The sequence below is a fragment of the Eulemur rufifrons genome, chromosome 2 (assembly GCF_041146395.1).
Source record: "Eulemur rufifrons isolate Redbay chromosome 2, OSU_ERuf_1, whole genome shotgun sequence".
NCBI lineage: Eukaryota > Metazoa > Chordata > Mammalia > Primates > Lemuridae > Eulemur > Eulemur rufifrons.
In genome coordinates, this window is record NC_090984.1 from 126488344 (window position 1) to 126503415 (window position 15072).

General features: G+C 48.1%; 1 gene segment (V, D, J or C); it reads left to right on the forward strand.

Moving 5' to 3' along the window:
* Positions 1–2815: 2815 nt before the first annotated feature.
* On the forward strand, positions 2816–3276 carry LOC138397103 (immunoglobulin heavy variable 3-23-like; the record flags this gene model as incomplete). The annotated part of the segment is given in 2 exon segments: positions 2816–2861; positions 2966–3276. Coding segments are annotated over 2 exon segments (357 nt in total), but the record flags the coding sequence as incomplete, so codon positions are not given.
* Between the last annotated feature and the right edge of the window lie 11796 nt (positions 3277–15072).

Consider the following 15072-nt stretch of genomic DNA (forward strand, 5'->3'; position numbering starts at 1 on the left):
TATATAATTCTTCAAATATTTATTTTTGTCTGTTTTTAATTTTACTTTTGGAATTTGAAACATATCCATCTTAAAAATTTTCATAGTGGTATTCTGTTTTCTTCACTCTTTTTGTCTTTGCAACTTGGTTTGTGTAATTTCCAATGACTTTCTTAAGTCCCTGGTTTGATTTTTGGGCTGAGCCCACTCTACTGACGAGGGCACCCAAGGCTTCTTCAATTCTCAAGCACATTGTTTGATTATTTCATGCTTTACATTTGATTATTGATGTTTCCATATGTCAGCAGCAGGCACCTGTCTGATCCTACAGTCTGCCCATATTTTCCCTTAGAGATTTTTGTATATTCATTGTGGTTGTTTTAAATATTCTGTTGATTTAGATCACTCTAATACGGTGTCATTTACAAATCACATTCTGATCATTTGTCCATTATGACTTTTGTCTTCCTCTTGGAAATGTCTTCTAATTTTTGTGGGTAGCCAGACACATTGCACTGGACAGTTGGTGGGGCCTCATGACCTATGCTGTATCTATGCATCTTCTCCCTGCAGTTTCTCATACCCTACCTTGACTAGGCCTTTCTTGTGGAGGTTTCTGATAATCTCCTTGGGGCCACATTTGGACTCAGTTTCTGCCGTGGCTACCACAGTTGAAGGCTGTTCCTTCTACATCCACCAGAGACTTCAAATTCCTCCAGTGACCCCGGTTTCTGTTTCCTGCTTGGCTGTATGTTTGCACCTTGTACTGTCCTGCAGAGGTCTGTCTGTGTCAGCTCTGCCACACGCAGTCCCCTGTGATGTCCCCCTGACAATTGTCAATGTGTGGACAGGGTGGGTTGAGGTGGGATTGTCTGCCCTTCGGCAGAGCTGTATTTCTAGTGGGCTGGGGGCCCTGGATCTGGCTGCTGCCTCCAGGTGTCCCCTGTCTCTGCCCCTGAGGAGCTGATGGTCCAGCATCTTGCCCATCCTCCTGGGGTACAGTGTCCCTGGTTGTCCCTCATTGTTCTGTCTCCCAGCTGCAGGGGTTCTCCCTTGGTGTTCTTACCTTCCAGGTGTGCTGCCCTTCCCTGAGATTGAGGCTTTTATTCCACAGGGAATGGGGAGGTGGCTCTGGACCTAACCTTGGTGGGGACCTCTGTTCCCTCCCAGGTCCTACAGTGTCCATCTGTGCCCCCAGGATGCCAGCTTTGTGGGTTTTGCAGCAGATCAGTACTCAGTTCCACAGTGGTGATGGGGGTTGGTCTGCATGCATTTCTGAACTGTGTGCATCCCTCTCTCCCAGAGAGCACCTTCATGACAGGGAGAGTTTGTGACTGTCCTTGTTACAGAGGACAGAGACATGAGCAGGGGAATCCCCTTAAACACGTGGCTGAGCATTTCCCAGCAGGATGCCTTCACCATGCTCAGCCTCCAGCAGTCCAGGGCACGCTGGCAGCTGCATCCTGCCGTGGCCTTCATTGTATATGGCAGCCCCTGCCCCGGAGCAGCGAGCTCCCTGGCTCTGTCACTTTCTGCAAAACTCATCTCTCCCCACCTTGGGTTAGTTTTTAGTCTTATAACATCTGTTACCTGAAGTACTAAATAATGTTTGCAAAATTGCAACTACTGCAGTTTATCTGTTGTTGTCAAAGTTGTTCTAAGAATAAATTTAAAAAAATATGTTTCTCACTTGTTTACAGCTTCAAACTGAGTAGCACATTTATTTTTAAGACCCAGAAAATGTAAGTAATGTATATTGATCAACATCTTAACAGAAAAAATACTGTAACTGTGTTCATTGGAATACTACGCCTTGTTATCATCTATGAACGTATGATAAACACCGCAGCACCACTATGTTGCTGGTCTTTACGCTGAGTTAATAAGAGTACAGATTACATTATTCTATTTTTACATATTCTATAAAATGAAAGCTAAACTAGTTTAACAAGATCAATATCTGCCCAGGGGATGGTGGAAGGAGGTTAGCGGACAGAAAGGAAGACAGAAGAAGAGATGGAAACATTATTGAGAATTGATTTGCCCACTGTCCTCATAACGATTATGGATGTGTCAATATTTGTCAATTGCACACTTTAAATATAGGAAGTTCTCCCCATGTCAATTATAACTCATTAACCTTATTTCACATAAATAATAAAAATACTATTGGTAAGAAGTCTTACAAAGATAATATGTTACCTGTCCAAGCACCCTGAAAATTCAGCAGCATCCACCTTGGCCTCTGCCTATGTTGGGGTAAAGTCCAGGTGTGGAAAACCACACATGTTCTCATGACAGAGTTCCTGAACCTGCACTAGGCATACTCAGCTCTGTGCAGGTGAAGGTTCATGGGTCAGGCGTGTGCAGTGCTGAGGAGCACAGGCTCAGATCCCAGAACTCACTCTCCCCAGACGTGAGCTCCTGACACATTACACAGGCCCTCGATGCCCTGGGGTGACTCTCACATTTGTAACATGGAACAGACATGGACACTTACAGCACATGATCCATGTCCATGTGCCAATAGGAAGTACGATCATGGATGCTCAGTATTTATCACATTGAAATCACATAAGAAGAGCTTATAGTGTATAATAAAATATTACAATTGTCATACACCCTCCCCCAGACACACACTTCTCATCTGGACCCTGCCTTCCCTCAGCTGTCCCACCCAGGGCTTGCTATATAGCAGGGGACATGCAAATAGGGCCCTCCCTCTGCTGATGAAAACCAGCCCAGCCCTCACCCTGCAGCTCTGGGACAGGAGCCCAAGCCCTAGAATTCCCAGGTGTCCCCAATCGGTGATCTGGACTGAACACAGAGACCCACCATGGAGTCTGGGCTGCGCTGGGTTTTCCTTGTGGCTCTGTTACAAGGTAATTCATGGAGGACTAGGGATACTGATTGTGTGAGTAGATGTGAGTGAGAGAAACAGGGGTGTGTGTGGCAGTTTCTGACCAGGCTGTGTCTGTGTTTGCAGATGTCCAGTGTGAGGTGCAGCTGGTGGAGTCTGGGGGAGGCTTGGTCCAGCCTGGGGGGTCCCTGAGACTCTCCTGTGCAGCCTCCGGATTCACCTTCAGCAATTACGAGATCACCTGGGTCCGCCAGGCTCCAGGGAAGGGGCTGGAGTGGGTCTCAAGCATTAGTAGTCCTAGTGGTAGCAGCACATACTACGCAGACGCCGTGAAGGGCCGATTCACCATCTCCAGAGACAACAGCAAGAACACGCTGTCTCTGCAAATGAACAGTCTGAGAGCCGAGGACACAGCCCTGTACTACTGTGCCAGTGACACAGTGAGGGGACATCAGTGTGAGCCCAGACACAAACCTCCTGCGGGGGCAGCGCGGGGCCGCCAGGGGGCACCCAAGACACAGGAGCAGAGTCAGCCCAGGGCAGGTGCAGGTGGAGGGTAAGGGCTGGTTTCCTCTCAGGGTCGGGACTTCCTCTCCAGAAAACGGTTTCCTCTGGGGAACTTCTCTGAATTCACCATTCTGTGTTTCCCTCTGCAGTCTCTGAGTTAGACATGTTTGTGGTAAGGAGAGAAAATATTCTCACCTGCACAAAAGGCAGAGGTTGGATTCCAGTCACTTTCTCCTGTCCACAAATTGACATTAATTATCAACACTTCTGAAGAAATCCAAAAATACATAAAATATTTTGTGTTGGACAACACAATGCAGCACAGCACACAGAACTGAACGTTCCTTCTAGCCGGCAAGCATCATAAAGTGCCTATTGGACGTCAGGGGCAGACGGAGTCAGCGTCCTAAGCAAGAGAAGGAAGACCTAGCTCCTCGGTCACATGTCATGAGTGGAAGGTTGTCACTCTCCAAGATCATCAGCTTATCCTGAAGGTCGTGGTTCAACTGTGGCCTTCAAAATACCAGAAGCTTCACAGGTTTTATAAAAATGCTCACTTTGGCGTCCTCCACTGCAGTAGCCAGCAAGTGCTCGGAGCTCTGAATTGATACTGTAGTTGTGAAACATGAACCCAAGAATTGTCTCCCTGTAATTTCACTACTGTATTTTCTTAAAAGTCCTTACTAATATTAGTTCCGATATGGCTGAAGTGCATTGCTCCGATATCTCTTCCAGTACACACAATGCCCTGGTTGAACTTCATGAGAATTTTTAAAAAGATGCAGTAAAAGGCAGCCTGAATCTGTGAGCTATAGGAGTGGCTATAACACATGAATTACTTTCAAGATTTTTTTTAACTCTTCCATGCAGAAGGGAGAATGCTAGTACTCGTGGTAACATCTAAGTGTGTGATCTGTCCAACTACCAAGCCATTGGGTAGTAAGTGATGTGTCCTCCAGGGAGGGGACCGTAATGCCACAGTGCTAATGGTAGAACCATTGGCCAAGGGAGTTCAGATAGCTCTTAAAATTGTGACATTTTGAACTTAATAATGTCAATTTGATCAACATTTTCAGAAGACTTTTATTGAATGGATGCTGTGTTTTATGAGTAGTGGTAATGCCTTACAAGCTTAGATGCGTTTATAAATGAACTCTAGCTGGTTTTTCTGTGTAATATTCTACAACACTTGTTTAGCTCCCATGCTACTATTTTTTTTTTTTTGCATGATTTCCAAAGTTACATTTGTGAGGTCTCTAGGACTTAGAAGTTTATCTAAAACTTCCATAGCTTGCTGTTACTTTTGATAGGGTCTCCAGAGGTTGAGAGAAACCCTTTTCATTGCAAAGTATCCCAAGTTCATGTACTGCAAAAACATATGGATTTAATCCCAGTTTTGGCTAATCGACAAGCTCTAAAAAGCACAATACCTCTTGTGATGAAAGCCAATTTTACACCAGGCTGAGCACTATATTCTAATGAAACATTTACATTAGTAATATGAGTTACTGGTTATTGACCTCCAGCTGTATCATTCAAATGTGATTGATATTCCATAGAGGTTGCATTAATTTGCAGACACACCAACAGCGTGTGAGTGTACCTTTCTCTCCACATCCATGCCAGCATATAATGGTTTGAGATTTCTTGGTAAAAGCCATTGGGGTTAGGTGATATCTCATTGTGGTTTTGACTTGCATTTCCCTGATGATTAGGCACATTGTGAATTTATTCAAATATTTACTGGCCACTCGCTGTAGAGCCAATCTGTGAGCCCCATTAAAAAGTGGGAAAAGGACATGAACAGAAACTTTTAAAAAGAAGATAGACTGATGGCCAAGAAAGATATGAAAAAGTGCTCAACATCTCTAGTCATCAGGGAAATGCAAGTCAAAACTGTAATAAGATATCACGTAACTCTAGTGAGAATGGCTTTTATCAAAAAGTCCCACAACAACAAATGTTGGCATGGCTGTGGAGAGACGGGAACACTCATACACTTGAGACATCTGTGGTTCTTTCCGTCTTCTGGAAGTTCCCAGCTGTGGGTGGCTCAGGGATTCAGACACAGAGATGAGAGGATGCTGCACCCAAGCACATGGCTCACTGAGGTTCCCTCCATCCCCAGGGGTCCTGTCCCAGGTGCAGCTGCAGGAGTCATGCCCAGGCCTCACGGACTTCCCCCTCCCCTGTTGGTCTCTGGTGTTTGGTGGAGCTGGATTCAGCAGGCCCCAGGGAAGGGGCGTGATGGATGGGACACGTCAGTAATACAGGTGGCAGGACCGCTTATCCGTCCTTCAAGAGTGAGTCACTGTCTCTGGAAACATGTCCAAGGCCCAGTTCTCCCTGCAGCTGAGCTTTCTGCCTACCAAGGACATGGCCGTGTGTTACCGTGTGAGAGACACAGCGAGGGAACGTCAGTGTGAGCCCAGACCCAGGCCTCCCGTCAGTGGTATATAGGACCGTGGGGGTGCTCAGAGCCACCAGAGAGACGTCAGGACCACCAGGGAGTCCACAGGACCACCCAGTCCTGCCCCCTGCCCCACGGGTTGCGCAGGGTGGTCAGGGAGGGGTTTCCTCCCAGGCACAGAGTTTTCCTTTTTGAAAAGAGAAATCAAAAGTGAGAATTCGACACGGACTGCAGATGTTTGTGTGAACATCATAGTCTATGGGGAGCATTTGCCTAACTGTATAAGACAAAGAGACCCACATTTGAAGAGTGCATTTCTAGGGTTCTAGCAATCTTGCTATTGACAGAACAGAGAGGTGACACATATCCAAGAATAAGTCTCCCTCATCAGGGCGGAGATGAGGCCTGGTCTGTGTGTGTGACAGGGAAGCCTTGGGTCGGAGACTGTGTGGCTGTGGCTCCAAGTTCATCCAAAATCCAGGAGTAAATGTGAAGAGGGATGGAAATTAAATCATGCAAATATTGTACCCGTTTTTATTTCATGGACCTTGAATTAAGACACAAACTTACCCAAAGCACGAATTCCTACGCCAGGTGATGAAAGACGTGAGTTACTGCAGAGCACAGCGTGCTTGTCGTGCTGCCTGAGAGCAGAAGGGAAGGATGTTCCCTGAGACCCGCGCCCTCAGGCTGGCGCAGACACACTGTCTGGAGGGAAGTCATTTGCAGAGAGTTAACCTCGGAGGGGAACTGCGCCGCTCCCGGGACCCCCTGTGGTCCTGCATCTCCTCTGAGAGGAAATAATCCATAAGGTGGAGAGCGAGGGGCATAGTCTAGGGTGCCACACCCAGGGAAGGGAGGAGAGGGCAGGGGCAAATGACCTCTATCACCGGGGCACTGCTGGTGAAGGTCACAGCCCAGGGGCAGAGGACGTCTGAGTCAATGAGGTTTAGTCATAACAATACCCACCCTTCCCCTCCCAACACTTTGTCACCCCCCCAGCATGGTGAGAGTGGGTGACAGCTCAGTGTGTGCTGACAGAGTCTTGTCGCAGTCTGAGTTTCACGCCGAAAAGTCACTAATCTGCCATTCTGCTTCTGTGAACCTGCTTGCTCCTGCTTACTCAAGATAGTACCCCCAACACAGAAATCCCTAAGTGACTACAGCACCCATGTTCTGTGTAAAATGATTACAGCTCCCACGTTTTGCATGAAGCGATTACAACACTCATGTTTTGCATAAACAAGATATGGTCGAGATCCTGTTACATCAAAGATAAGAAAATGATGTAATGCTTACTCAAGCCTTTTTGTACACGTGCTTGCTCAATCTTAATAATTTTCCACCCATAAACTTACAATATAAAAACTTTCCATTTCAAAGGCTAACTGCTGCTCTCTGTGCCGCCTTTGGTGGTGTAGAGAGTAGTCGCTGGCCAGCTAATGAAGACTCCTGATTTGGCTCAATTCGGTCTTTAGGTGGTCCTTTCTTGCGTCTCAGACCATGACATTTGGAGGCCCCAGCGAGATCCTGCCCTAATATAGGGCACATGGTGACCACTGGTGCCTGGGGACCAGGCGCGGAGTCGAGTGTCTTGCCCAGGGGAAGCCATCTGAGATACGTTCCTTAGCCCCGGGCAGAGGCTTGAAATGCACTGGCCCCGACACCTTCAAAATGGCAAATTCTTCTGGATGAGTCTTCTGGTTCTGTTCACCGGTGAGTTCTTTTCTGGTCTGTTTCTGACTCCACAGTTGTCTGGCGCCTCAGGAGATTGGCTGGACGCAGCTTCGCTCCTCAGGCGGGTTCAAGAGGTGAGACGCCTGGAACTTATTGGGTATTGTCGGAATCTGACTGTATTTCCCTTTTCCTGAGTCCTGGTCAGATTCTCGAATCTGCTTCTGTTTCCCTTTTCTTCGGGCAAGTCCTGGGACATGAGGCATCACCTAGGACTTGAGAGCCCTGGTCGGATTCCTGGTACTTTGTTTCAGATTACTACTTTCATTTCTCTCGGCTTCGATTCCATTTCGGTTTCATCTGTCATCTGGGTCCTCGGTTATAGTTTTGAACTTTAAAGAACGGTGCGCGCTTACCACTGGGATCCGTGATTGTCAGTTTCCTATCTGTCTTTTTCCTGAGGCCGTCTGGGGTGGTAGAACAAGGCCTCTCTCTCTCTCTCTGTCTGTCAGTGCCTTTCTCTATGTGTGGTCTTCAGATCTTTTTAGGTGGCTGAAATTTCTGGTTTTCTAGTTTTCTTTTTCCAAAGAGTGGGAGGCACCCAAGAGGGGTGAGACCAGGGCCACTCAGTGGAAATTCTGGTTCTGGTTTTCTGGTTTCCTGGTATTCTGACTTCTGGGTGGTTAGTACAGGGCCAGTCTAATAAACCATAATGGGCACTTTTGGGTTGTTGGTCCTGTTGGGGCTTCGGTGTCTCTCTTGGATTACATCTTAATTAGTTGTAAGTGTGAAATTGTGCAACTAAAATGTAAAATCGGGTCTCAGGCTAAGGTAACAATAAGGCCAACCCCAGGGCTGCCCAACTGGTCCCTCCACTGCCACCCACCAGGCTCAGCACCCTTAAGAATTATATTGTCTATCTTTGTCTTTGTGGAATTCTTTTGAATGATATTGGCCAACTGTGTTTCTGTTTGTTCTGGTCTGTCTCCTTGTGCTGTCTGTCTTTGTCCTCCTGCCTCACAAAAAAATAGTTCTTTTGTTGCCAGTATGGACCAGTCCCACTCTTGTGTCAAATGTGGTCTGCTTAGATGTTAAATTGTGTCTAATTCAGAAGTTAAAGTTTGATTCAAAACATAGGTTTAAAAAAACAAAAACAAGATAAAAAGTAACCAGTGAAGCAAGGCAAAGAGATGTAAAAAGGCTATGAGTACATAAACATATTTTTGGTAAAAAAAAAAAAAAAGGTTAAACAGAGAGGAGAATAATATTGTATAAGAAAGAATCTTGTATGGTAAAAAAGGGAAAGTTAAGGCAAAACAGAAAGTTTTAAGTGTGCTGTAGCTGGTCTGTGCAAGTTGAAATAAAGTCCATATGAGGGGATTTAAGCCTCTGATATTTGACAGGCTTTCCAAAATCCAAATTCCAGTTTTTTAACTTCAAACTAACTTTTTTAAAATAGTAAGGCCACTGAAAGTCTAAAAAAGACATATTGGGCTTATTAGGTATGTTAAAACTATACAGAAAACATTGTCAAATAGGAAATGGTGTTACCTTTCTTGGGATTATATTTCTATAAACATGTTATTAATATATGTTCTAAATTGTAAAATACTGATATATCTTCATATATATAATCAGTAATAATTATGGTTATCAGTACATAGTTGTATGCCATAAAATTAACCAACTCTGTCAACTGTCTCTCTGCCCGTGGCTATTCTAAGAGTTTTGTCATCCATAGACAATCCGTGGCCCTGATCGGCAAATTTCATTTACCTTCCCCACCGCGAGCCTGGACTGGGACCCAAATGAGGAACGAGGTAAGGAGGCTCTCGATCGGTATCACAGACTCTGCTACGAGGCATACAGACAGTGGCTAAAAAGCCGACTAATCTGTCCAAGGTAAGTGAGACCATACAGGGGCCTAATGAGCCCCCAGCAGTGTTCCTGGAATGCCTTTTTGAAGCTTACCGCCTGTATACTCCCATAGACCCAGAGGCACCAGAAAATGACGTGCCATTAATATTGCCTTTGCCACTCACTCGGCCCCAGAGAGTAGGAGAAAGCTGCAGAGATTAGAAGGATTTAAAGAAAAATTGCTGTCTGAGTTAATAAAAATTGCTCAGAAGATTTATACCAACAGAAAACATCCTGGGACTGTGCAGTCTAAAAGGATGGTCAAAATTCCTGTATCCGATATAGTGAAACAAGAAACATATAAAACTGAAAAAGGCAAGAGGCCCAAAAGAGCAGAGGGGGATGCTAGGAGGAGCAAGACCAGCCTAAGCCATGACCAGTGTGCCTACTGCAAAAAGCATGGTCACTGGCAAAACGAATGTCATCACTGAAAGCAGGAGGTGACTAAGCCTGTGCCAGTCCTCATGGAGGACGCAGACTGACGGGGCCGGGACTCCATTCTGATAAGCCCCCAGGAGCCCAAGGTAACTCTGAATGTGGGGGGCAAACCTATAGAGTTTCTGATAAACACCAGTTCCACCAAGGATCACGCCACATATAAAAGGGCTACTGAGGATCTGCTAACAGAATTAGCTCAGTTGGGCTACCGTGTTCCGGCTAAAAAGGTTCAGCTTTGTACCCAGACAGCAACCTACCTAGGGTACGAACTAAAGAAAGGCAAACAAACCGTCCCCACCAGTAGAATTAAAGCTGTCCTGAAGATCCCACAGCCCAAACTAAGAGACAAGTACGAGAGTTCCTGGGGGCAGTGGGGTACTGCAGACTCTGGGTCCCTGAGCTTGCTGAGATAACAAACCCCTGTATGCCAGCATAGGGGGAAAGAGGGACGCTCTGACCTGGACTGAAAATGAGGCTAAAGCCTTCAAGAGCCTCAAACCGGCACTTGTGAGTGCCGCTGCACTGGCCTTGCCCAGTCTGACCGAGCCTTTCCAGTTATATGTTGCTGAAACCGAGGGATGGCTAAAGGGGCCCTAACTCAAAAACTAGGGCCCTGGAACAGACCGGGTGCATACCTGTCTAAAAGGCTGGAGCCTGTAGCATCTGGCTGGCCAGGCTGCTTGTGGGCCATTGCTGTGACTGCCGTCTTGGCAAAGGAAGCCTCCAAGCTCATTTTGGGGCAAGAGTTATATATAATTATGCCCCACACTCAGTGGAGGCTCTACTAAAAAGCCCCCCCGAGAGGTGGCTTTCAAACTCCCGCATAACCCAATATCAGGTGCTGTTGCTACACCCCCCAGAATTCGGTTCCTAAAGACAGCCTCCCTCAGCCCTGCCACCCTGCTTCCGGAAGATGAGCCATCGGAGCCACTCCATGACTGTCTCAAAACGCTCGAGTCTGTCACCAATCTGAGAACTGGCCTCACTGACCGCCCGTGGCCGGACCCCAAAGAAGAATTATACACAGATGGGAGAGCTACGTCTCAGAAGGAGCCAGGTGTGCAGGGGCGGCTGTCGTGACTGCAGGCCGGGTTACCCGGGCACAGGCTCTCGGACATGGAACCCCAGCCCAGAAGGCTGAACTCATAGCCCTGACCCAGCCCCCAGGACGGGGCAGAGCCTTTGCAACGACACAGGTACGTGGGACAGTTCACCAAAAGTGCGGACTGACTCCCCGGTGGTGAGAGACGATGCTTTCAGTGATGTGACAGCAAGAAAAGTCACACAAAAACCAGTGGGGACTCTCCTCACTCTCCATGTTCTGCCAGAACGGCTCCTGCCAAACTCCCCAAACTGCACCAAAGAGAAAGTTAAATTAAGAAAAGCCCTGTCCTCTTAGCACATCTAGGGAAAAAAAAAAAAAAAGAAAAGAAAAGAAAGGCCCTGAAGACTAAAACTGATTCAGGAGGTTGGAAAATCCTCCCGGAAAATAGGGTCTTAGTCCCTGAACACCTAGGATGAGACCTAATCAAGGAAATACATCAGAACGCCCACCTTGGCAGCACCAAGTTGACCGAACTTCTCCAGAGGGCCTACTGCACTCCCCGGCTACCTCAGATGGCCCAGCAGGTGACAACGAGATGTCTCACCTGTGCACAAGTCAATTCAGGTAAAAGCACTAATCCCTCCTTACTGGACTAGGTTAAGGTGACAAGCCCCGGGGGAACAGTGAAAAGTGGACTTTACAAAAGTAAAACTAGACAAATACAGATATCACTACCTGCTTATATTTATTCTTTCTCTAGATGGGTGAAAACTTTTCCTATGAAGTCAGAGACAACACAGGTAGTTTCAAAAAAGTTAGTGGCTGAAATTGTTCCCCGATTTGGCCTCCCACTTGCACTGGGTTCTGACAATGGCCTGCGGTTCATCACGCAAACAACTCAATCATTAAATTACACTGTACTTATAGGACTCAGAGTTCAGGATGGATAAAAAGGATAAAACAAACTTTAAAAAACATTAAACAAATTAAAGCTGGAGCCTGGCACAGACTGAGTAAGCCTCCTCCCCTTTGCCCTCCTAAAAACCAGATACACTCCGTATGTCAAAAGCACAACCCTATGTAAAATCACGTTCAGCCGACTAACCCCACTCCCGAGAAAGCTCTATTTCAGGTACAGGCTGGAGACCTCGTCTGGATAAGAAAACTTCCACCTGCCAGCTTAGAGGCCAGGTGGACTGGATCCCTGCCAGTGGCCCTCACCACGCCACAGCCGTGAGGGTTCCCGGAAAGCGCCACTGGATCCACCATGCGTGGATCAAAAGGCGACCCCAGATCAACTCCCTGAGAAACGGATCACCCGGCCCACCGAGGACCCACTCAAGATAAGACTTTCCAGAGACTCCTCTGGTTCCTCCCAGTTATCTGTTTTAATTCAGCAGATGACACCCCCCCCCCATCAGCCTATAAACTACACTTAGGTGCTTACAAAGACAATAAATGACACTGTGATAATTAGACAGACCCGGAGAGCCTCAGCGAAGGCTGGGCTGGAGCCTGTCCAAGCTCCCGCCCCTCTGCTGCCTCTGAAGACATGTCTCTGAGTGGCCTCCTCCCCTCTTCCTGGGCTGGGAGGGAATACTGCCCTTTAAACTCAAAATTCCACTCTGTACTTAAAAGATAAATCCTTAGGCATAAGCTAAACACCTTATTTACTTAAAACATTTATGTGAAGGACAGAGTGATACAGATAGCCAAAAAAAGGTTAAAATAGATTCTTTGCAAGATCATTTTTGACACTATGTATTGATGTATATTACAGTATTATAAACATCAAAAAAAGGGGTGGTAAGTTTAAAAGCACTTGTCATCTCTAGCATTCCTAATCCCCGTGGACGACAACACTTTTGTCAGCCACAACAAAACCAGTTATTCCCATTCTGCTGAACTGCTCCTTGGCCCCTGGGTCATAAACAACCTCATTTCTTATGTTAAACAAAGAGTTCAAGCTGTCAAACTTATGGTCCTCCAAACCCACTATCAACATATTTGTGATGTTAATACCAAAGAATCAATGATTTGATTCCTCCTCAAAACCAGTGGCGAATGTTACAGTCTGAGTTTCGCACCGAAAAGTCACTAATCTGCCATTCTGCTTCTGTAAACCTGCTTGCTCCTGCTTACTCAGGATAGTACCCCCAACACAGAAACCCCTAAGTGACTACAACACCCATGTTCTGCGTAAAATGATTCCAGCCCCACGTTTTGCATGAAGCGATTACAACACTCATGTTTTGCATGAACAAAATATGGCCCAGATCCTGTCACACCAAAGATAAGAAAATGATGTAATGCTCACTCAAGGCTTCTTGTACACGTGCTTTTCAATCTTAATAATTTTCCACCTACAAACTTACAATATAAAAACTTTCCGTTTCAAAGGCTGGCTCCTGCTCTCTGTGCCGCCTTTGGTGGTGCAGAGAGTAGTCCCTGGCCAGCTAATAGAGACTCCTGATTTGGCTCAATTCGGTCTTTAGGTGGTCATTTCTCACGTCTCAGACCATAACAAGTCTATCTGAGTAGGAGAACGTAGGGAGCCTAGACACACAGGGGGACAAAACCGAGGTCACTAGAGGAACTTGGACCCTCTGGCAGCTACATGCACAGCACCCCTCTCTCATCAGCCTCAGACTCATTTCTTTCTCATCCTTTGTGGTATTTGCAAAGTTTCTCTTCCCCCCATGGAAATATTCAGCATTTCCTTGGGAATCCCTTGGGCTCATCCAGGTACAGAACCAGGGAGACCCAGGTCTCTCCTGCAGCGCCCTGGGCTTGGGCAGGTGCAGGGGTGACTAGGAAGTGCCTCGGCCCCTGTGTCAGATGCAGGGCCTGCGGGCCAGGGGGAGGTCAGGGAGGGGAGATGAACAGTGGGCTGGGCACACGAGGATGGTCAATGCCACCTTCCTTGCTGGTGAAGAGGGAGCCCCGGGGAAGCCTGGCCTCCCTCACAGGGCAGGAGCCACACTCACCCGGCTGCTGCCCACCCAGGAGCTGACCCGGCTCAGCAGCACCACCTGAGCTGGCCGACAGCTCCTGCTCTGAATTATCAGGGCCTCACTTCCCTCAGTTGTGGGTTCCCAGGGGGCCCCCAGCCCCGACTCACACCCCTGCTGGTCTCCACAGTGTCCTTGGCAGCAGTCAACTGGGGACACCCAGTGTCCCTGCACCTTCATGGCCTCTGTGGTTGGCACAAGGGAGTCCCTGGGCACAGCCTGTGTTTGGGGCCAGACACAGCCCTCTGCTCTGGGCAGGAGGCACCAGGAAGTCACATTGCAAAGGGCCCTGCTATGGCATGGAGGACCAAGGTCCATGGTACAATCACCCGCGTCCTCCCCAGGCCACGTGCAGCCCCTGCTCACCCCAGCGGAGACACTGGGTCCACGTGCAGCGTCAACTGCAGCCGGGACCAGGAAGCAGACGTGTCTCCTCCACTGTGGTTTTCCAGTGCGGCTCTTCTGTTCCTGGACTTGAGAAGTAAAAAGCAAAAGACAGTCACCCCGTGGAGCCCACCTGCCCAGATGGGACAGGGACATGGCCCACAATAGATGCCCCATGGGGGAAGCAGCAGGTGGTGGCCCATCCCAGGCCCTGGTCCTCAGGGACTCGGACCTTCCCAGATCTCCTTCCTGAGTCCCCTCTTCCAAGATCAGTTCTTGCTTCTCCACCTGGGGAGATGCCCCATCCAGGTCCCCAGGGCCCTGCCCTCCAGCTCCTGGCTGTGCCCCTGAGAGGGGCCTGCTGGGCTGCAGGGCCAGGGTGGCCCTCCCCACAGTCCGGGCAGCTCGGTGTTGGCTGCACTGACTGCACATGGCTCTGCCGGCTGTGGCCTCCAGGGGCAACCCTGGCCCCACTCAGGGGCATCTGCAGGGTCCCTCTTGCCGGGAGAACAGGCAAACCCACAGCGTGGGCAGGTCCCTTTCTCCCATTGTGAGGTGTTTGCTGTTGTCTGTCTGACAAGGACACATACCCAGGCCCAGGGTCAGTGTGTGGGCTCGGCCCATGTGCCACATGCAGGGAAGAAGGGAAGTACCACTCCGGCTGCTGTGAACGCGGGCCACAGTGTGTGTGTGTGTGTGTGTGTGTGAGTGTGAGTCTGTGTGACTGTGTGTGTGTGTGACTGTGAGTGTGTGTGTGACTGTGTGTGTGTGTGTGACTGTGTGTGTGTGTGTGTTGTGACTGTGTGTGTGAGTGTGTGTGTGTGAGTGTGTGTGTGTGTGAGTGTGT